Below are 22,850 nucleotides of genomic sequence, written 5' to 3'. Positions count from 1 at the left end.
GTGCAGATTCAGAGTGCAGATTCAGAGTGCAGATTCAGAGTGCAGATTCAGAGTGCAGATTCAGAGTGCAGATTCAGATTCAGAGTGCAGATTCAGAATGCAGAGTGTGAGTGCAGCGTGCAGATTCAGATTCAGAGTGCAGATTCAGAATGCAGAGTGTGAGTGCAGCGTGCAGATTCAGAGTGCAGAGTGTGAGTGCAGCGTGCAGAGTGTGAGTGCAGCGTGCAGATTCAAGATTCAGAGTGCAGAGTGCAGCGTGCAGATTCAAGATTCAGAGTGCAGAGTGCAGCGTGCAGATTCAAGATTCAGAGTGCAGAGTGCAGATTTAGAGTGCAGATGCAGAGTGCAGTTAAAATGTTGCTAGGCTAGGGCTTTAAAGACACCCCAAACGTGGAAAAGACTGCTTTTTTTCTTTGGTTTTGTCCAATCTTGTCCAGACGGTCACGCCTAGTATTTTTTTGCAACTATCTTTTCTCCTAAAACATTAATATGCAGGATTGCTGAGGGGTCTCCCCTGTCAGTCCTCGTGGTTGTTTTTTGTGAAGCCCCTGCAAGAAATGGCCATAAAACAATTGGCTGTTTCAGTTGTCTAGAAACACCACAGATTCTGCTTGACCTGGGCGTGCTCCATGACTTGCAAGTGGAACTTCACAGACAACTACATAAAAAAAAAGCATTTGCAATGCAATAGGTCTCGCATTTGCGGGAGTTTAACCTATTGGCATTGTAAATGACAATGCCTTTTATTTATGTTTTAAAAACCAACACATAAATAAAAGACATTGCCATTTACAATGCCAATAGCTCAAACTCTAACAACTGCGAGACCTATTGCATTGTAAATGCTTGTTCTTCCTTGTGTCTTTCTATCAGTCTTCGCATCGTCCTTTCTTCCCATTTTTTCATCCATCTTCTTCTTTTCCTTTCTTCTTCCAGTTTTCATTCTCTTCGTGGGTTTAATTTTCTCTTCTTTTCACATGCATGTCATTCTTCTCTCTGATTTTCTATTTCTCATCCCTCCCTCCCTCTACCTCCCTTTTCCCATCAAACAAATGAATGAATAAAAACTTTATTGTTCAGTTAATTAAAAATTACAATTAACACATGTAAAAATAAGAGAAGAGAACGCACAATCATCACACAGAGAACTCATTGTTGCCATTGTCTTTTTTTATCAGAGGATCTCTCGCTGGTCAGATTCAAGTTTGCAGGTGTGGCATTGGAAAGCTCTGCAGTTCCATTGTCCTCAGTGATGGTGATAGTCCCCCTAGGAATAGACCCCACAGGACTGGATTCATCTCCCTCCTGTCATGGTCCTAGCAGCAGATCTCAAGATCAAGTATATTTGCTCCAGCTGAGAGGTTAAAGCTCCTTTCATGAGTGCTTGTTATGAGTCTTTCCTGGTGGTAGCATGTCTCCAACAAACTGGGGGAGACTGGCCCAGGGTTCCGTGTGTTTGTCCCCGGGGGTGGTCAAGATGGCACGTTTGTGTTCGCCCCTTGCTGCTTTCTGTTTGCAGTGCTATCCGTAGTATTTTGGGACTGCCGTTGAGTCCTGTGTTACCAGTTTTTGTGTTTTATTTCTGATAGCATTCCAGCTAGGGTAGCTGGGAAACACCTTGTTTATCTATCACCGGCCCGCATGAGCGGGCTCAGGGCAGTTTATCTGTGTCGGATGGTGCTTGTTGAATCAGCAAATTCAAGACACAAATACTGGAGTCAATTGTTGCGATGTAAATTTCCATGGTGTTAAGAAGGTCCACCCGTAAATCAAGTTTGTTTGGCTGATATGTTAGTTCATTGAGTATTTATATTTATTTATTTTATTTTATCAATTTATAGGGCGCAACAGCTACCCAAAAAGGGTTTCCCGGCGCCTAGACACAGCTAGTTTGAGGGCAGAATAGCGGGGGAGAGGGCTGTTGAGTGATTATTGTTCAAACAGCCAGGTCTTAACAAGCTTTCTGAACCTGAAATAATTTTCTTCCTTTCGGATGCAGGGGGGAGCGTGTTCCAAAGGGAGGGTCCTAGGTAGGCAAAGGATTTTCCACCTATTCTTGCCCGTTTGAACCTTGGTACGCAGAAACAGGCTGCCGTCTGCGACCGTAGGTTTTTTTAGGGGTGTAGAGGTAGGCAAGAGTTTGAATATATTTGGGCGCTGTACCTGCTTTAATTTTGAACACGTAGTTCAGGGCTTTAAAGCGGATTCTGCTTTCGATCCTAAGCCAATGAAGATTTCGACGGTGGTTCGAGACTCCAGAATGCTTCGGAATATTGCAGAGAAGTCGGACCGCAGCGTTTTGCGCGATCTGCAGACGTCCAATCACAGATTTGTTTGCGCCCAAGTACAGACTGTGGCCGTAGTCAAGCCTTGATGTAATAAGGGCATTGACTACGGTCTTTTGCGTTGACACAGGCAACATCCAGAGGATCTTCCTTAACCATTTAACTATGGTGAGACATAGGCCAGTTACTTTACTGGCCTGTTTGTTCATGGATAAGGAGTTATCCAGTATAAAACCCAGGTTACGGGCGTGGGTCACTGGGGTAGGGAAAGTGCCCATCTGGTCGGGCCAGTGTACGGGATTCCAGAGATCTTGATCTTTTCCCAGGATCAGTATTTCCGTTTTGTCACCATTTAATTTTAACTGGTTTTCAGTCATCCAGTTCAAGATCTTTAAGAGTCCTTCCTTGAGTAATGAAGGGGAGTGGGGACAAGATTCAGAGAGGGAGAAGACAATTTGGGAGTCGTCAGCGTAGTTCATAAGCGTTAGACCTGATTGTTCAACAAGGTCGGCCAGGGGTTTGAGATATATATTGAAGAACAACGGACTTAGAATGGACCCCTGGGGCACTCCATGCAATGCAGGCAGGGTGTCTGAGACGGCTCGTGAAGATGCGATCTGGAACGTTCGGCTAGCCATGAAGGATCTGATCCAATCCAATGCCTTGCCTCGTACGCCATTTTTATCCAGCTCTTTAATAAGAGTTTCATGGGAGATGGTGTCGAACGCCGCACTTAGGTCCAATAACTTGAGTGCGACTGTCTGACCTTGGTCGAGAAGTTTCCTGATATATTCAGTGACTCCAAGCAGGGCGGTTTCTGTAGAGAAGCCAGCCCTGAAACCAGATTGTGAAGAATGAAGTAGAGAGTTTTCTTCTGCAAAAATGGCTAAAGCAGAGTGTACATGTCTCTCTAAACATTTCGAAAATGCTGGGAGAAGAGATATAGGCCTATAATTGGCCAGTATTTCCGGGTTTGCAGTCGGCTTTTTCAGAAGGGTCGTCACCATGGCATGCTTCCATAAGGCTGGGACAGTGGCGAGGTCAAGGGAAGAATTTAGGAGATTCGCAATGATCTCCAATGCGTGATCATCCAGTTTTTTGATGATTTTGATGGGGATGGGGTCCCTGGGGGAGCCGGATTTGATGGTTTTGAGAATTTCCTTCAATTTATCTAACGAGAGAGCAGGCCAGGATTCTAGTACGTTTGTACCCAGAGGAGTATGTATTGGATCAGAGGGAGGGGATGGTTCTGAGTCAGTATTTTTTGCCTTAATATCTAGGATGATTTTGTCGATTTTCTCAGTAAAAAAGCCTGCTAGCGCCTGGCATTGTTGTGTGTTTAATGGGGGTGCAGCCGCTGTAGTGTGTGCACCAGCCAGTTCCTTAACTTTAGAAAAAAAGGTTTTAGGCATATTAGTTGCTTCTACAATAGTTTTTGAGACAAAAGCAGCTCTTGCTTTTATACAGGCAGCATGATAAATGTTCCTGGCTTCTTGGTAGCTTCTTTTAGCATCGGGGTCGTAATGTTTACGCCATTTGCGTTCGAGCGCTTTGCATTTGGATTTTTCAATCTTTAGGCTGTCATTAAACCATGGAGCCGGAGGGCGATGTCTACTCCCTTTAGTGCAAGAAGAGGGCAGACATTTGTTGGCTGCGTTGCTGAGCCAGTTATATGCTTCAGTTGCGAAACTATCCATGTTGGAATTTTGGCATGGAGGGTTTTGTTTTAGTGCCGAGTTTAGCACTTCGATGTCCACTAGCTTCCAATTTTTCTTGTATGAGCAGTCAGCATTTAGTTGCAAACTGGGCGAGGGTGGAAAAGTGATGCTGAAATTAATAAGATGGTGGTCAGACCAGTCAGAAGGAAAGGTGGCAATATAACTAAGTTCTTTGATGTTGGATATTATAGGGTCCAACAAGTGGCCCGCTATGTGAGTAGGGCTAGAGTTTATCAGGGACAGATTTAGAACCTTTAGGTCTTCCAATAGGTTAAAGCACGAGGGGATGGAGGGATCTTCTAGGTGCAGGTTTAAATCACCCAACAATGAAAAGTTACTAGATGTCATGTAGTAAGGGGTAATGAGATTGGCAAATTTGGATACCCATTTAGAGGAGTTGCCTGGTGGTCGATAGATCAGAAGGCCTGTCATTGTAAAATTGGGGTTCAAGGAGATTTTGAATAAACCCGCTTCACAGTCTGGGATATCTACCGGATCCAGGGTGCATTTTAGTTCTCGGTTGAAGATGATGGCAATCCCACCACCTACCTGTTGATTGAAATGAACAAAGCAAGCTGTCCCAAGTACCCTGAGGCCCTTCTTTTTGGCCCGGTGAAGGACTCGGGAGGTCATCTAAGTTAGATCTTGTCTGCTCCATGCCAGAGAGAGGAGAACTGTGAGAGTCTACTGGGTGCCAGTTTGAGTCGGAGACTTCTGGACTCGCTCCACAAAGCTGAGAAGTTGCTTCTAGAGACACGATTGGTGCTCTTTCATGCAGAGGAGATCCATATCTTTGCTGGCTAAGGGTGGCTGCTGATTTGGTGTAAGACTGGTTTATGAGCTAGAGCTGTTCTGCTGAGGACACCCTTCATCACCCTCAGCATCTAGTGGAAAGTTCAGCGTCTCGGTTGCTGGTACGGTTCGCATGGAGACAAAATGGAAATCCGCAGGAGTGTATCCGTCATCACCTTTTATATCAGGTGGAAAGATCAAGGGCTCTAGCACTGTCGACAGGTTGGTAGGACAGTGATGCACCTCAGCGGTTACTAAGAAACCCTTCTGTGCTTCCGGGACACTAGCGAAGACAGAAGTGACATTGCTTTTTTTAGAGTCCGTACTTCCAAATGTGAGTATTTCCAAAGAGTTTACCATTGTTGCCTGCGTGAGACTCAACTCTGGAATTTCCCCAGCTGACTCGGTTGTAATGAGATTAGCTGTTGCTGGGGTTAGCTGCTTGTCTTTTGCTTCCATACCTTTTTATTGCCAATTCCTCCCATTAGAAAGGATCTTTTTTCTTTGCTCTTTTACTTCCAGTGGCCGAAAGACCATTTGAGCATCTGCCACTTGTTGGCCAGTTGGAGGAAGGGTGCGGCTGCAAAGGAGATTGTAGGCCTCTAGCGTCCTTATCATGTGGGAGCAAAGCGTCCTCTGGGGTTTCTAGAAAGTCAAATGTGCTCAAAGAGCCTGTATGGTGTTCTGGCTGCTGAACAGCAGGACCTGCGGGTAGTAGAAGGTCCTCACCCTACTGAGGCTGCTGCAAAACTTGCAAAGTGGGCTCAGATGAGTCATTGGCAGTGGGCGCATGTGGGCATCTCTGCGCCTTGTGAATATCGGAGCCACCTTCGATTTGCCTGAATGCATGATCTCCACTACAGGGGCCTTGGATTCCACCAGGCTCAAGGGAAGACTGACTTGCGGCTGGCCGTTGGACCATGCATTGCCGGCTTGTTTCCTGTTCCTATTGTTTTTTTTTCTTGATCCAAGGGTTTACTGTAGTAGTCCTCCAGAGCTTTACTGGGGTGGTACCAAGGAGACAGCCTGAAGGTGGAAAGCACTGGCAAAGGCTGGTAAGGCGGGGTAAATGTAAGAGCATGGGGGAGCAACACTGACCTCACAAGCAGGACCCTGGCCTAGCAGGGCCGCTTCCATGTGGCAAGGTCCAATTCGGTGTGGAGCTCTAAGCAACCACCCTGCTCTTTCACTGCCACCTACTAGGTGTTGCCTGAGAGCTTCCAGGAAGGGCTAAATGGGTCACAGGCTCCAGATCCAGATGCTGCAACAGCTTTTTTCTCTCCCTTTCTTTCCCGCAGTGGCTGCGACCTTATCCCATATAAATAGTACTGGTACTGCTGTTCTACCCCCCAAGAGTAGGTAAGTGCCGACTGCCCGAGGGCAGGCACAGGATACGCATCATAAGCAGTGAGGGGCAGTAGGGCACAAGGGTTCAATACAACGGTTGGACAGCTGACAAAGCGGAGCCATCTCGGTTGGCTTGAAGCAGACGATGTTCCTCTGTGCAGTAGGCAGTTGTCCGCATGTGTGAGGGATAGGAGCAAGCAGAGGCAGATGGAGCAACATGCGAGGCAACAACAGCAGTTCACAAGTCCGAAAACCTAGGCCGCTCCAGGACTCTACTTTGAAATCCGAGCCCCAATCCCAGCTCCACCTCATCTGCCTCAGCTGCCTCGGACTTCTTTGGCAGTGAATGGGTTAAGACTTAGGGAAGTGCAAAGCACACCACAGGCAGCATGGAATAGGGATACAAGTAGGGATGGAAACAGCGCCTTCTGGCGTCTTCCCCATATCTCCCCGGATCTCCCTGTGTGTCACTGTGCCTATACATGGTACCTACCTTCACCTGCCCTCGGCATCCATGGCGTCTCCTGAAAGACCTTGTAGTGACTTGCAGCAGCCACCCATGACCCGCTCATTGTCTCGCTTCTCACCAATATTACAGCATACCTCAATGTAACACAGAAAATGCTCAGAGTCCCATCAAATGATGTATTTTACTTCTTCCCTTTTTAAATGCATCTTTCTTCATCTCTCCCTTTTTACCTTCTTAAAATGCATCTCTCCCTCATCCCTTCCTTTTTCCCTTTGTTCAACTCATCTTTTGAAGTCGAGCCTAGGCAGAACTTGTGCTGTCTCTCCAAGACCTGCTGTATCCACTCTGTGGGCTTACTGCCCTCCCATTGCCTTTTTCTTTGCCTCTTCGATTGTCAATCACAAATTTTTGCTTGTTATTGGTCAATCCTTCCTCTTTGTCCCTCCTTTTTGTGTTTTGTTTCTTCCCAAGAGCACCACCCCATAACTTGTATGTTTACATTTCTGTGTTTGTGTTCGTTTTGGGGGACTATGTTTTCTTAATTTCCTGCTTGTGGTTGTCTGTGCCTGCACCCGTCCACGCCTCGCCACACATCAGTCCTTGGTTGTTTTTGTTAATCCCTCGCAGCCGAAGGGCAGGACGGAGCTTGGAAGCATTATTTTTGACTCCGTACAGAGCGAGTATAAATTTGTGCCTCAGTTATTAACCTGAGCACTTCTCCCATGGGCTATACCCGACGTGAATAAACACTCTACCACATTGTTACTGTTTGTCGCTCTGTTATAAATGGAAGCCTAATGCCTCAGAAAGTGCGGTCAACAATGTCACATCTTTATCATTTTAATATCTCCCTTCTGCTCATGGGGAGTACAGTACATACCCCTGAGAGACAGTGCACGTTCCAGTTTTGGAGCTGTCCTTTGTTTTGCTTGCAATCTCCCTAACACTCCTCAAATAGGATCCAAACATTTAAGATGACACTAAATTCCTGATAAATGGTCAACAGGACTGCAATAGACAAATGCACCCTGGAAAGTAAATATCTAGCAACCCTTGGTGTCACAAAGATCGTTCTGGAAGCACAGCCTGTATGCTTTGAAGATGTGACGAGGGGGCAGAGAGAAGCACGAGACCAGCATCGGGTTCCACTCAAAGGAGCATGCAAGGACTCCGATTGCTTTGAGGATGGGGTGGAGCGGATCTGGCACAGGTCAGTGGACTGAAACATACGCGGCCAGAGCTTCCAACTTTGGAACTGGAATCTGGTTCGAGCATCGGTATGGCTCATCAACATGTGATTCTGGGCAAATCACTTAATCTCCCCTTACATTAAAAAAACATGAATGTGTAATGTAACTGGTGCTCATATAAAGCTGCACTGTTCCCATGAGGCACAGGGTCAAGACTGATTTGCATACAGCTGGGTCTGAACGGAGATGGTGAAGGGAGCTAAAGAACGATAATGGATTCAACCCATATCTATGACTGGGGGTGAGTGTCTGTAAAGTTTCAGTGCTCCGTCCATCATCTCCTTGTGTTTGCTCATATAAAGCACTCTAATTCTTTCGAGTCTAGTTCTCTCTAATAAAGCTGCAAAAACAAAATGCAGATATGGGGGCCTGTCCCCACTTGTTCACCACCGGCCAGCACCGATAACACCCCGGCTCATTCCAGACCTACTTTAGGTTGCTTAATCCTTGGCTCTGTTTTTAATCTTACTTTATAATTACTCCCAATATCTGCTTCAGGAATTTATGGATTTCTATTTTTGAAAGCTGCCAGTCAGACGTCCCATGTCTACCCCGACTCAAAGGAGTCTATATCGTTGACCACAGCTCGCCTCGCACAGTCAACCGGACGACACGTTTTACTCACTGAGAAAAGTTAACTCATGAACACTCAGTGCGGATTGCACAGCAGTAACGTGTTCACATTTTGTTGTTGCAACTTGTCAGCTCCTTGGAGGGGTGCAGGTTCTTCATGGCACCATAGCACGTCTTTGTTTAAAACACAGACACACGAGTGTGCGATATAGGGTTGGTCTGGCGTGCAGGCAGTCACTAGGAACTGCAGCCGTGTCCTAAAATCTTAGAGGCAGATTTACAAGCCCCTTGTGCCATACTTTTTCCCCATTTTCAAAGTGACGCAAAAGTGGTGCAAGGGGGTTGTAAATCTGCCCCTAAGTGTGTGAAGCATAGTGAACCCCCTTCCTTATTCCAGACTATCCAAGTTTGGAAGGAGAATAAACATAGTTTTGCATTTGCATAAATCCTGCATGACCCAATGCGGCTGACCCCTTCACGGACTTTACATTCGCCCCTATTGTACAGTGGTTCATACTAACATCGACCCACTAAGAGCTCTAGGTGCAAACAACTCAACAAAAGCTGTTTTTGTATTTAAATGGATATTTGAAGTATACAGGTACACGAATGCAAACAAAAACTCAGACCTCGACATACAGTACAGGATAAATAGTAAGTGTTTCTGCAGCTGTATGAAATGTTGACGACAAGTTATCTATGAGGCAGCAGGCTACAAAGGTTGCAGCGATCTGCTTTTCCATCTTAAGATGGCTCCAGAAAATGTTATAAATGCTGCCCCTATCCACTCAGAGAACTGTTGTCCAGGCGTTGGTTGTCTCCCGCCTGGACTACGGTAATGTTCTCTATTTGGGAGCTGATGCTGCAACCATTAAGATTCTTCAGGTAGTCCACAATGCCGCTGCCCCCCTGCTTCGGAAGGTTCCTAGAACTTCAGCATCTTCTGCTCTGCGTGACTCACACTGGCTTAAAATCTCAAGCCGGATTAAATTTAAAGCCTTATGTTATCAGTTCAAGATTAGGCATGGCACAGCCCCTAAATACCTACAGAACTTAGTTCAACCATACAGGGCTCATCGAACCCTTAGATCTTCTGGGAATGGAGACTTTGTTATCCCAAGATTCAAACTTGCCAGAATGGGCGGGCGGTCTTTCGATCATCTAGGGCCCAAGCTCTGGAACGCTTTATCTGTTGCTCTATAATTGGAGAATAACTTGCCGCGGTTCCGGAAGGGACTTAAGACCTTGCTTTTTGAGTGATCTGCCCGTTGTCCTGGTCTGCTCGATATTACCTGATACTTCTTTCTTCTTGAGTCTATCCCTAGCGCCGGGAAACCCACTGCGGGTAGCTGTTGCACGTTACAAGTTAAATAAATAAATAAATAAATCGCATGGCATTGCTCGAGAAATGTGGCACTTACTCGGCACTGTGGAGTCGGTGTTCAGATATCACTTGGGTTCTAATAGCTGGGTTGTGAACTTTTGAAGAAGGTATCACATAATTATCTGTCAGTTACCTGGCACCTTTGCACAGCTGTCTTTTTATTTCCTTGTAACAGGCTGGGTGCAAACCGTGCTCCTCTGCAGCTTTTAAACTGCAGTTAAACTACTTAGAAAAATATCGGGTGCAAAATTTCGAGGTGCAAAAGTAAAGTGTTGCCTTTTCAGATACTTTACACATAAATGTTAACTTACTTTGTAAAACTGCAGTGTACACACTTGGTGATACTACCCTCTCACAACTTCACAAATGTATTTGACTTGCAATCTTGCCCCCAAGTGCTTCATACCTCACTTCTGCTGTTTCTAAGCACTGTAAAAACAAGTGTTACTGTTGCTGATATGAGCGAAGCACACTTTGCCTGCCCACCAGAAGAATGAAGGCGGATTGATCTTCCTGCCGTTAGAACTCGTGACCTGCAGATCGCTGCATATTTCAGTGGTGAACGTTAACTCACTGAGCCAGTCTGTCAGCATTCACCTGTAGCTTACAGGCAGGGACACTCAATTATACGGCAAGGGTGGGCCAAATTTATTTGGCTGGCTTTTACTAAATTGTGCAGCAATAAAATGCACATTATGCTGCATAATTGTGATCAAATCAGTTCAATATCTAGTCATTTTTGCACATGGTAACACTGTCTGCACAAAGGTTTCTCTTTATCAGCACTAGTTTAACACCTAAATACACCAATATGCAACTTAAAGCTGAACGGTCTATATTTAACTCCTATTCAATGTGTCAATCATTCTTTACTTGAGCAGTCACCAGACACACTGTAAGGGGTTTTTAGGTCTCAGCAACTATACTCAGCTAGATTTATGAAAGACCCGTTTTGCGAGTCTATAATAGCGATTCATAAGGAATCGCTATTACAGGCTCGCAAAACGGGATTCATGTAGGAATCGCAATATTTATTGCGATTCCCACTGATTCCTTATTTGCGATTAGCTAATTGCTAATCGCAAATAAGGAATAACTCCCCATGCATTCCTATGGGCCAAAGGCCCATAGGAATGCATGGGGAGTTATTCCTTATTTGCGATTAGCAATTAGCTAATCGCAAATAAGATTGCGATTTCAAGGGTGCCAGGGTGTCCAAAGGACACCCTGTAGCACCCCTGAAATGTAAATTTACACAGGTGTTGCGCACACACATGTCCAAAGGACATGTGTGTGTATCATGCAATTGAGAAAAATGCACTAAAGTGTTTTTTTCTATTTTTTCGCTATTTACCACGAAGTCAGACTTCGTGGAAAATAGCGACCAAAAATAGCGAATTGGCAATGTTGAGATGGTTAATGAATTGCATTTAAGGAATCTCAAATAGAGATTCCTTAAATGCATTTCCTCGCAAATGTGCGAATTCTTTATTAGCGAATTTTGCATTTGGGATGATGAATCCCAAATGCAAAAATTGCACTCACAAAGGGCCAGATTCTCAGAATCTGGGCCTTTGCGAGCGCAATTGAGCTTGATGAATCTAGCTGACTGTGTCTAAAAGGTATTGACAAACCAATAAGTCCCAAAGGCGAGACCTATTGGTTTGCCAATGCTTGTTACTTATGCTGTTGTTAATTTTTGTTATTTTGCCAATTAGTATCCTGCCAGCTGTGGCAAAGCCATTAGGGCCCTTTTTCACAGGAACTATAAAATGAATTATTAGTCTCTGCAGGGCTTATCTACAATCAATGTATTATTTTAGCAAACAGCATCCAAAGTGTTTATATCCTCTATCCAAACTTTTACAAGTCTGTCAAACATTTTATTGGCATTTTCACAAATGCAAAAAATTAACAGCATCTTTTACTGTCCTAACACTATCAACTTTAAGAATGTAAATTAAATAAAATTTCCTGATTCTCGTAGCTACTTAGGTATCAACCTGGCCAAATTTAAGTCACATGAAATTCCTTCGAACTGGAAGTGGCTCGCCTCTTGTGAAATATCAGTAACTGATCAGCTTAATGAAATGTGCACTCAGATCTAAAACAATGTGTCCAGAGCCAAGTCCACTCACATCTTCCTGAAAACGTCATTTCATAGATCTGTTTTGTGAGCGATAGCTTTACAGCTCGATGCAGAGCAGCCCTGATCAGTCCTCGCTGTAATTAGCTTGTAATTGTTGAGTAGAGGCACACTTCTCCGCTGACAGGTGCAGTTACTAATTTATCCCACATTCAGTGGCATATTTACAAGCCCCTATCGCCACAGGAACGTCACTTTTAGAGACACCTTTCTGCACATAAACAATCCTTCCCCGCAATACAGACAATGGTGCAAAGGTGCCTGCGCTGGTACTAGGCTGCTAAATGTAGTGCAAGCGCAGGGAGGAATGCAAGACTGCACTGTATTCTTGTAAATATGGTGCAGCCCAGCATTTCAGAAGTAGAGTAGGGTTAAGCCAACAAGGCTTACGCTACGCTCCATTACTTCTTTGGTAAATATGCCCCTCAGACTGCGTCCACTTCCAGATGGATCTACTGATTTGATTTGTGTAATCTAAGTCGTGATTAAGATATTGGCTGATGGGATACCCAGACAGAAACGTGACAGATATCCCATAGACCCAGTGCTTAATTTGTGCCGGAGCTTTCCGGTGCTAAGCACTGGCAATTAATTTTCAGGGCCGGATCTACACGCGATATTGGCTGCTAACTAAGTTAACACGGGTCTCCCCGGTGAACAGCCAATTTCACACGTAATTGTGTATGTAAAACATTTCAAATTAGACGCTGCACCTCCGTCATGAAGCACACACACAATGCTACAAACTACTGATCCCGGCCTCATCATAAGTTACAGGTCACTCACTTGGTCGCGCCAATCAATCAATCAAGCACTGCACTACCCAGTTGGACCAATGGGATCAGTGTTTTCACTACATCCCACCCTAGCATACCGTGCAGCCGCAACGCTTTTCAGCCCACAACACAAGAAGCAAGCAGCGTGGTGCGCAGCAGGCCTCAGACTAACTAAAACTGAAAGGCAGCAGTCCTAGTAAGTGTGATTTTGTAACATTATGCTAGTAGTGTGTGAACTTTCACGCAAGTGTGGAATGAATGTAAAATGTACGCTCCTTTGCAGGTTGCATCATTGTGCGGTAGGTGGGGACTCCGTTTTAAAAACATTCCCTCGCACATTACCTCTGCCCTGGACGGATGGCATGACATCATTGATATTGGTCCTCTCGCGGCGATCAGGACCGAGCTGCTCGCCCACTCTCTTGGGTTTGAAGAGATGTGTGCTCATTTTGTGGAGAAAAGGGCCAGGGAGATTTTTGGGGGTGGATTAAAAAGTCATGAGGTGGATTCAAGAGTATGCAGCCTTCAACTACAGCCTTTGAGCTTGTAATACAAGTTATACAAGTCATTTTCAAGATATGTAAGTTGGCATGGGTTTGAGCTTCCTGCAGATAATGTCTGTTTCAATACCAAGGAAATTTTAATACCAAGGAAATTAACAGGAAAAGTCCAGCCCAGTCATCCATAAACACTCCCAGAAACAGCCAAAAATAAAAGGACCACTCACCGACCTGTCAGACCCAACCATCGGTCACTACCTAATTGTCCTGTAGGCCAGTCCAGCCCTTGTAGCTTTGCATTCTGCACGCCAACATTCAGTAGAATTGGCCGTTCTATTCTAAGTAAAACTTTGAGACCTGGCACTTACTGTTTTAAAAATTGTAAGTAAACAATATCTGAAAAACAGGTTCTCTGGGGCTGCATTGTGAGGGAGTGGGTGTGTAGGTTAACCTCTTCCCTGTGTCGGATGGCCTCCGGCCGTCTGACGTCATGGTGGGCGTATGCAGAGGACGGCCAGGGGCAATCCGAACCACGCATGCATCAAATTCCTCAGCACCGCGGGGGAATTCCGGCAGAAGCGGTTAATATAGAAGTCTGTGGATAAGCGAGGGGTCCGAGGACCTTGTGGTTACAGAGGACGATGTTGTTTGAGACACCTTGGGACAGAGAGAGTTATAAGTGGAGCCCTAGGAAAAAGGCATGTGCTAGCCAGAGCAGGACGACCAGGGAACTCTGGGTGCAGGCTACGCTAACAGGGTGCAGAGGAACGGGGGGAACCACGCCACGAGGCCAGGTACAACAGTGGGCGTATGCAGAGGACGGCCAGGGGCAATCCGAACCACGCATGCGTCAAATTCCTCAGCACCGCGGGGGAATTCCGGTTGAAGCGGTTAATATAGAAGTCTGTGGATAAGCGAAGGGTCCGAGGACCTTGTGGTTACAGAGGACGATGTTGTTTGAGACACCTTGGGACAGTGAGGGTTATAAGAGGAGCCCTTGGAAAAAGGCATGTGCCACCACCTGCTCTTAACACAGAGGCCACCCACCTGCCTCAAATGCAGAGACCGTGTCAGCTGTCCTTATTGCACGCATTGTGCTTCTTTTCCAGAACACCAAGTGGTGGCAGACTAGTCTTTGCTACACAGAATGAGCTACTTGTCCTTAATGTAAAGATGTGCCACCGCCCTTTAGCACAGACGTCCATCTGTCCTTAGTACATGATCTACATCCAGGCCGGTCAAGCCGTACTGGAAAGCTGGAAGAGTGGGGGCCACTTTTGTAGCAGCGGAGAAGTTTTAAGAGCACTGCAGAGTTCTTTGTATATCCAACAGTTTTCAGGCCACGATAAATGTGCCAGGATAACTCTGGTGAATAATGTACCTGAAGGAGAGAGAACAGAGTGACAGTTTTGACTCCTCGAAGGTGGCGCGGAGGGTTAATAGGCCTGCTGCAAAGAACCTGTACTTCGCGGATTAAAGAATAGAATTTTATATGCCCAGCTCAGTGGGATGCTGCTTTTGCCACAGAGATTCGTGTGTTACTGTGCTATTATTACGTTACAATCCTGATCTAGTACAGTGAGCTATGAACTGCTGCCAAAGCGCTAGATGCAAACAGCAGGGCACAGGTTAGAACGTTACGTTTTTTTCCTAGTCTTTGACTATCCTAATTTTAATAAAAAGGGTTTGTTTGGGTAAAATAAATTGTTATTAGTTAAGCCAACCCTAACCACTGTGTTATGTTGCAGAAGTAGCATCAGTTGCATTAGTTATTTTAGCTAATTTATTCAAGAATTGAGCTTTAAATGCCCTATTGTTTTCCTTTTTTTCAACATTTTATTGGGAGTGGCTTGGTTCAAGCCTATCAGAAACTTACTTGAGGAAGTCTCCCTTGCTTCGATTCAGATGGGGTATTGCACCTGGCTTTCAGCAGTGCCAGTTGACAATGTGGGTGGGGCCAATATAGTAAGTGGGTGGAACCAGTGCAGGAAGTGGGTGGAGCTGGGGGGAGCTGGGTGTGGCCTCCCCAAAAAATAGAGCACCTGGACTTAATATTCCACAAATTAAGCACTGCATAGACCATATTACAAGTTCCATAGGATATTATGGGAATATAATTGGGTGGACGGGATAGCCGTCACATTTGTGACAGAGTAACCCTGTCCAGCATGATCATAATCCGACCCTTAGTTCTGATAACATTCATAACTTCGATACAGACGGAAATACAATTTCTAATCTTGGGAGGAATTGAGTTACATCCTGCTACATGTGTAAAGTTGTTGAATGCCTTTGAATTTCAGCTCATTCACCGCCATATATGCACTTTCTGTCGGAGTCCACGGGACCATTTAATAGGGTAGCCTCTATATTACGTAAGAGAGCTTTATATTATGGCAAATTTTTCTTGGAAAATCATCAGGTCTGCTACAGTTCTCATAACTTTAATGGCCAAATCTCTCAAATGTGGAGACTAGTTCAGAGTGACTGGAAACCGTATCCCAAGATTGTTATATTTCTTGGTCATTTCTATCTTAGATGTACCTATACAGCAGGAATGCTCGTATTACCACAACCAAATCATTACTTTGGTTTACGATACACTCATTTCTAAACTGTTAATGGTGTTGTATGCTGATTTATTGTCTAGTAATGGCTGCCATCCTGCTGGTCTTGGGTCCATTAGAATCAAGTCATCTTTGCATGCTAGGATTGAGATGGGTCTCCTACTCAACTTCGACAGAAGCGATCTAACGGACAGCATTTGTAATGACACATTAGCCACGTGTACATTCCACCAACCAACCTACCACACATCTACAATCAGCCTTCCTCTTCCTCGCAGACAGCCCCTGGATCCGACGAACCCCCAGCGGAGGACGCTCCTTCTCGCACCAGGTGGCCAAGCTTGGAACAACTTTCCACCGTACCTCAGGACTGGCGATTTCCCCATAAGTTCAAGACCTGGCTGTTTGAATGAACAATTCACCATGCAGCAGACAACAATTCCAACTCCTTGAGACCTTCACGGGTGATTTGTCGCACTTTATTAATACTTGATTGATTAATTGAAAATGATTAGAGGCAAAAACACATCCATCTTTTAGCCCGTACTCAGTTGCTATCCAAGATGCTGGCATTTTCGTCAAACAGGTTTGAATCATTGACCATGTCTCTAAGTGTAGAGTTTCGCTGGGTCGATACCCCAAAAGATACAATTCTCAAGACCTTTCTACTCAATCGAATGTTGCAATGCAGACAACATAACAACACTGTTTTTTTGTGAAACTGCTAGTAGTTTTGCTTATGGATACACCATATCAATAACAAGGAACTGAGTTATTGATCTTCATCCAAACAATCAATTACTGATCTCTTGCCTTAGCAAATAATTTGTTTTCAGCATCAAGTGATGCAATAACTGTTTAGTGATAAGCACTTTTTTAGATATGACCTTACTGCCTAGTGGTCTGCATGACCTATTGTTACCAACTCTTTAAAATATACATGCAGTGGACTTTGAAGCCCCCCAGATGAGTATACCTCTCTCACATCATGCTACTGGCTCTTCGGTGTACCATTCTACCCACTATGGTGTGCCTGCATGAGGGACCATTTTACATCTCAAGAGTACTGTCCATTATCACCCAATAATTTACTTAGTTATAATAGATCCATTGTATCGAGGCAACATTTGTTTTTCTTTTGCACAGACTCGCTGTTAGAAAGGGACGCCCCTTCCTAATAGCGAAAGTTGCAAATGCTATTTTGCGAGTCAGTGACTCGCAAAATTGGATTTGTACATGCCATTACCCTTTTTTGCGTTCGAAAACGGGAGGACCTCCCATTTGCGGCCGCAAAAAGGGTCGTACATCTGGCCCTTAGTGTTTTCCCTCTTGCGGCGATAACTCTCCTTCTGGATTGTAAAGCGGAACTCCTGTAACACTCCTGGGTTCCATCAGGCTTGGTTCCAGCTTTTGAGCATTGGGTCCTAGTCTTGTGGGTTGCAGAGTGCCGAGCAGCGTCAATCCATTTATCTGAGCTACTTAGTCATCCAATCAGGTTTCTTTAACCGCATCGCTGCGGCGGCTTTTCCCGCTGTATGCGGCAATTTTAAAATTACCGCGTTACATGACGAGCTCAGCTCGTCATGAGCGCACGGCAGGTTACGCTCATGACGAGCTGCGCTCGTCATCAGCCTGGAAGGGGTTAAATTATCTGGCCCTGTACTGTAAACAGGAAGTCAGTCAACTGACTCTTGGAGTCCCTGCTTCTGGCTAGGGTCAGGGGATGACTTTTACCTGAGCAAGACATAGCAGACAGAGGGGCATATTTACAACAGAATGGGGAATCGCCGCGTTAAGCAAAAATTGCTAACGCCATGCTTTGCCATTTGCAAAAAGCAGGGATGCCCCATATTCACAAGGACCCCTGTGTTTCCCCTAGCGCTGGGAGCAAAATCTAGCTGCCTAGTGGCAACGCAGGCACCATTGCACCATAGTGAAATGGGGGTAATGATTGGTTATGTGCAGGTAGGTGTCCCTTCCTGCACAAACAATCCAGCATGCTAATGTGAAATTCCTTTGTGTGCTGCATTGTGCATCGTTTAATAATATTTTATGTGTAGGAATGGACACCTTACTACACATACACAATCACTGATGGCGATTTGCTGTATCTATGTGTGCTGCACAATGTTGCACACATAGAAACAGCAAAAACAAGGAGAAATTAACCATATCTCCTCGTTGCCCCAGGGTAAGACCAGGTTTTCCCTGGTCTTAATTTTGGTGCTGCCCCATATGTACGCAACCCTTGTAAATAGGGGGATGCATCAAAATCAATGGGTGTTGCGGCGGAACGCCCTCCGCAACACCCATTGCAACCCCTTTCACGCTAAGTTTAGCGTGAAAGGGGGCCTTATTTACAAGGCAGTGTTGAGTGGCTTAACAGCGCCTTGTAAATAAGGTGAAGGGATTATCTCCAGAATGCCTCTAAAACAGCAAGTTGGCGAGAGATATTTACGTATCCCCTAGCATGATTTCTGGTTGCTAGGGGGACAACCGGTGAGATTCTTCTAACGTGGGCAGTCACTAGCAGTCTTGGTTAGACAGCTGCCACTCGAAGAGAAAGTCTACTCGAGTAGCAGCAAAATCATACCGTGGTATCATTCAGGCTTATTTTTGAACCCAAACATGCTATCGGTGCTAAATCACAGCCCAAGCAGTGCGCATGCCTAATTCACAGCCCAAGCAGTGTGCATGCCTAATTCACAGCATGAGCAGTGCGCATGCCTAATTCACAGCACGAGCAGTGCGCATGCCTAATTCACAGCACGAGCAGTGCGCCTGCCTAATTCATAGCACGAGCAGTGCACATGCCTAATTCACAGCACGAGCAGTGCACGTGCCTATTTCCACTCATTGGTGGAACTTCTTGGAAGCATGAGTATTTATGTAACTCCATGGAATTCTGCAGAGTTCCGCCCACCCGTAGTCGTGACCCTGGAGTGGTTCAAGTGTTTGAGCTTCTGGTGTTACATCTATTGTTGCCAACAAAGTACAAAGAAGTAGGTGCACCAAATCCATTACTGTTTTAAAACCGGCTGTGTCTACTAAATTAAATCAATTGCTTTTGGAGTGAGTTTAATACCAGCTTTTGAATATTGCAGGATTGAGGAACTGCCGCTGTTTCTAGCTGCCAAGAAGAACAAAGTGAGAGCTATCTCTAAGTTCCTCAGCTCCAACTCCTGTGACCCTTTTCAGAAAGGTAAGCTTGACACTCCTCACTCCTGCACTTTCTAGTGAGTGATGTCTCACTTTATCTATGATGGATAACTTGTTGGTGAAAGAAAGTCCTCACTACCTGCCGCAGTTTGTGCGTGTACGTGCTCATTTTTTATTTGACTTTTGACATAATTTCAGCTCTCTCGGCAGTGGTGCAGCAAAATTTTGGCTACAACTGTACATGTTACAAATACATAAACCTGTACGTGCACTTAGCATATGTTTCTCACGTGGTCTAAAATAAGTGTTGAACTTGACATTATTGGAAACGTGCATTGACTGCAGAATTATTGTTTTTACTTATACTGTGTGCCTTAAGGGTATTAAATGACATATTCTTTGAGGACTAAGGGCCATATGTATCAAGGCCAAATGGGTTCGCAAACGCCGAAATTCACAGAATTTTGGCGTTTGCGAACCCATTTTCGCAAAATGGTATGTATGAAAGGATTTGGGTGCAAAATAAGGAATCGCAAAATTTGCCATTCCTTATTTTGCGATTGCATTTAAGGAATCGCAAATTTTGCGATTCCTTAAATGCAATGTATGAAGCAGAAATAATTTTCAAAATGTCCTTAAGGAATCGCAAATTACCACCAACTTCTAGTTGGTGGTAAGTTGCGATTTCCTTGAAAAATGCACATTTCAACATTTTTCAAAGTGCCATGTGATGCACATACATGCCCTTAGGTCATGTTTGTGCACCACATGTGCACCCATGCTTATTTCAGGGGTGCAACAGGGTGTCCTTTGGACATCCCTGCATCCTTGAAATTATTCTCAATTTGCGATTAGCAAATTGCGAATCGCAAATTGAGAATAATTTCACAGGAGGCCCGTAGGAATGAATGGGAAATGATTCCTTAATTGCGATTAAGGAATTTTTTGAAATCGCTAAAAAATTGCGATTTTCTACATACATACCATTTTGCGATTTTCTAAATAGCGATTCCTTAAAAATCGCTATTAAGAAATCGCCAAAGGGTATGTTGATACATATGGCCCTTAGTGAATAAACCATCCTTACTTAGTAGATATGTACTCACTATAAAAAACGAAATTGATTCACATAATGTGTGCCTTAATACTTCAACTGACCTTTACTGTTTTTGATGTTTGAGTATAAACCATCCTTACGTTATGAAATTTTATTTATCTTACAACTTGATTTATGTAATGTGTTCACTAATGTTTCATATATTGCTTTAAAATGTAGTTCTAGACACACTTGGATCTATAATTTTAAGATTTTACATTTATTTGTGTTCAAATACGCTCAACACATATTAAATGAGGACCATTGAGTAAATACCTTTTGCTGCCTTGAGTAGGTACATTCACTATGCTAGATAAAACACTCTTTCCCATTTCTGCTAGCATGACTTTCCTTGCAGGTATTCACACCAATTGTTAGTTTTCAGAATACATAGATTACTGCACTAGTGATAGAAGGAGAGAGTCTGAGAAAAATATCTTGATGAAAGAACAGGGAGCGCCAGAGCATTAAATGAAAGGTCTATTACCTGGGGAATGGAAGCATTGTTTGGTACAGAATAGGGAGGGAGTTGATATCTAAAGCTATACAAAAATGGCAGGTACAGGAAAATTTAGTGTTACCTATTAATATATGGAAAACTATCAATAATTTCAACTTTGGACTATTACGCGGCGCCAATTGGCGTAAAATGTTGTTCTTCAGCAAATGGCTTTTGTACCGCACTCCTGCAGTTCTCGCCAAAATGTACGACAGTACGTCTGCCAATTGTTTTAGATGCTTTCATTGCGACCCAGCCAATTGGTCTCATATTATTGCTTACTGTCCGAAAATTAAGTCATTCTGGATTGAAATTTTCGTTTTTCTTAAAACTTAATATTTGATTCCGGTTTCTTGCAAAATAAAATTATTACTGTTTGGTTTTGATCCTGATTGTCAACTTTCAGAATATTTTGCAAAATTGGTTTATATTGTAATGGCAGTTGCCAGATCATTGTTATTACAGAACTGGCGTTCAACACAGGTTCCGGTGTTTCAGGAGTGGTATGATAAAATAAAAAGGGTCAGGAAAAGTGAACAAATGTATGCAAAACGGGTTGGGGGGATAAAAAAAGTTTGAAAAAATTTGGGGATCATATTTTGATTAATTATTTGTATAAAATGACTGATATTGGAAAGAATGATAAAGTCAAACGTATATCTGCAGCATTTATACTTTTTGTATTTGATTTAAGATGCTGCAAATAACTTCAATAAAAATAAAAAAATGAAAGGTCTATTCAGTAATGTTACCACCTAGCCTGAGTGAGAAAGGATGATGTTCCCATGTCCAGTGTAAGATCATTTGCTAATGTTGCAGTCTAGAACATGAGAATGGAGAAAGGCAAACGATCCCCTCATATGTCGGGGTGTTGTCTAAGACACTCTTGTTTTTATAAACTAGTCCTCATATTTTTGCAGATAAGATCTCTTCCGAATGCTTCCAGAACCTGTAAGTCAATATGTGCTTGTGGTGCCTAATGCAGAGTAAGTTGAAGTGTTTAACGGGTCCATCGTGGCCTAAGATCCCAGGGTATAGAGACTAAAATTCAAGTTGTCATTGTAGAAGACACTAGGTGAAGTTGTCTGCTGTGTTGTGCTGTTCGTGAAACGTCATTGACAGGATTACTGAGATAGGGGTTTTATCTTTGTGTGAAAATGAGGTGTGTTTGGTACAATTGAGTTTTATCAATCTGAGTAAGATCCCGCTGGTCGAGGTTTCACGTGAATTGTTGTTCTGAACTGTTTCTGATGTGATGAAAATCTTTAATTTCTTCAGAGGAGCAGACAGTTAGTTATTGGAATTTCTTGCATTTGTTTTGTGTGTAGATTTCACAGAAAACGCTCCTGTGAAAATTGTAAAGGAGGGTGAGCTGCTACAAGTGGTGAGATTGATGTCACAGAGTGTCATGCTAGCAGAGGTTCCTTGGTGTAGAGCCAAGCTAGTATTGGTTAGAATCGTCAGAAAGAGCCGCACTGGTATTGGTTGTGATCGCTGAACAGAGAATTGTGGGTCATTTATGAATCTTTCATATTTATATCAAAGATACAATTTGTAAAAGCACTTCAAAGTCTTATGACGGGAGATGTGACTGTTCCTGTTACAAAAGAGTAGAAGAGTTACCACCCAAAGGTATGCCAGGTCATACTATGGCGATCGACGCGGGTCTTCACATATGCTTAACTTGCACAATGGCAAAATATCACTGAAAAAATAGTCTATTGACATTTCCTATTATGGCACAATTTGAGAATTATTGAACACTTCAGAAGGACACAATATGAAGCAGTTAATGCCTGGGAACATATATCCCATATTAGGCAGAGAGAGAGATTTCAAGAAGGGTCAAGAAATCCATACGCACTTGTACAAACATTAGTTGAGCTGCAGAACAGAAATCTTGGAGAAGTGTTATTATTGAGGGAGAAAAAGTCTATCCTGCATAAACGAGTGAGGAAGAAGGGAAAGGTAAACGCAAAGATATGAAAGAGACAGAAGACACCGAAATATAGTACAGTGATAGTGATTTAAATGAGGACTTTATAACCAAATTTTTGTTGGACCATCCACCTGCATACAGTGTCACCCAAAACTGGAGGAACACGTAATATACCTATTGGTGAGACTTTTGATATGCCTGCGGTACCAGTAAATATGAATCTTAATTCGATGGGAGAGAATTCGGGAATGACGGGCACTTCAAATTTGCTTTGCCAAAATGCTCCAGATGCATTGGCCATTTCTGTCGCAATCGGTCGTGTACTTCCTTTGTACAAACCTGGAGTAGCC

At 43.9% G+C, this 22,850-nt stretch overlaps 1 protein-coding gene across 1 annotated transcript in view; it reads left to right on the top strand.

The window, feature by feature from the left end:
- LOC144767864 (transient receptor potential cation channel subfamily V member 6-like) overlaps positions 1-22,850 on the top strand; it is a 155,691-nt gene that overhangs the window by 22,479 nt on the left and 110,362 nt on the right. Inside the window, exon 2 of the mRNA XM_078651222.1 lies at positions 18,912-19,009. Coding sequence (XP_078507348.1) covers positions 18,912-19,009 — 98 coding nt within the window. The remainder of the gene's footprint in view (positions 1-18,911; positions 19,010-22,850) is intronic.

This window comes from Lissotriton helveticus, chromosome 7, assembly GCF_964261635.1.
Source record: "Lissotriton helveticus chromosome 7, aLisHel1.1, whole genome shotgun sequence".
Taxonomy (NCBI): domain Eukaryota; kingdom Metazoa; phylum Chordata; class Amphibia; order Caudata; family Salamandridae; genus Lissotriton; species Lissotriton helveticus.
Note: the sequence above shows the minus strand (reverse complement) of the source record. Positions and strands in the feature narration are given on the sequence as shown.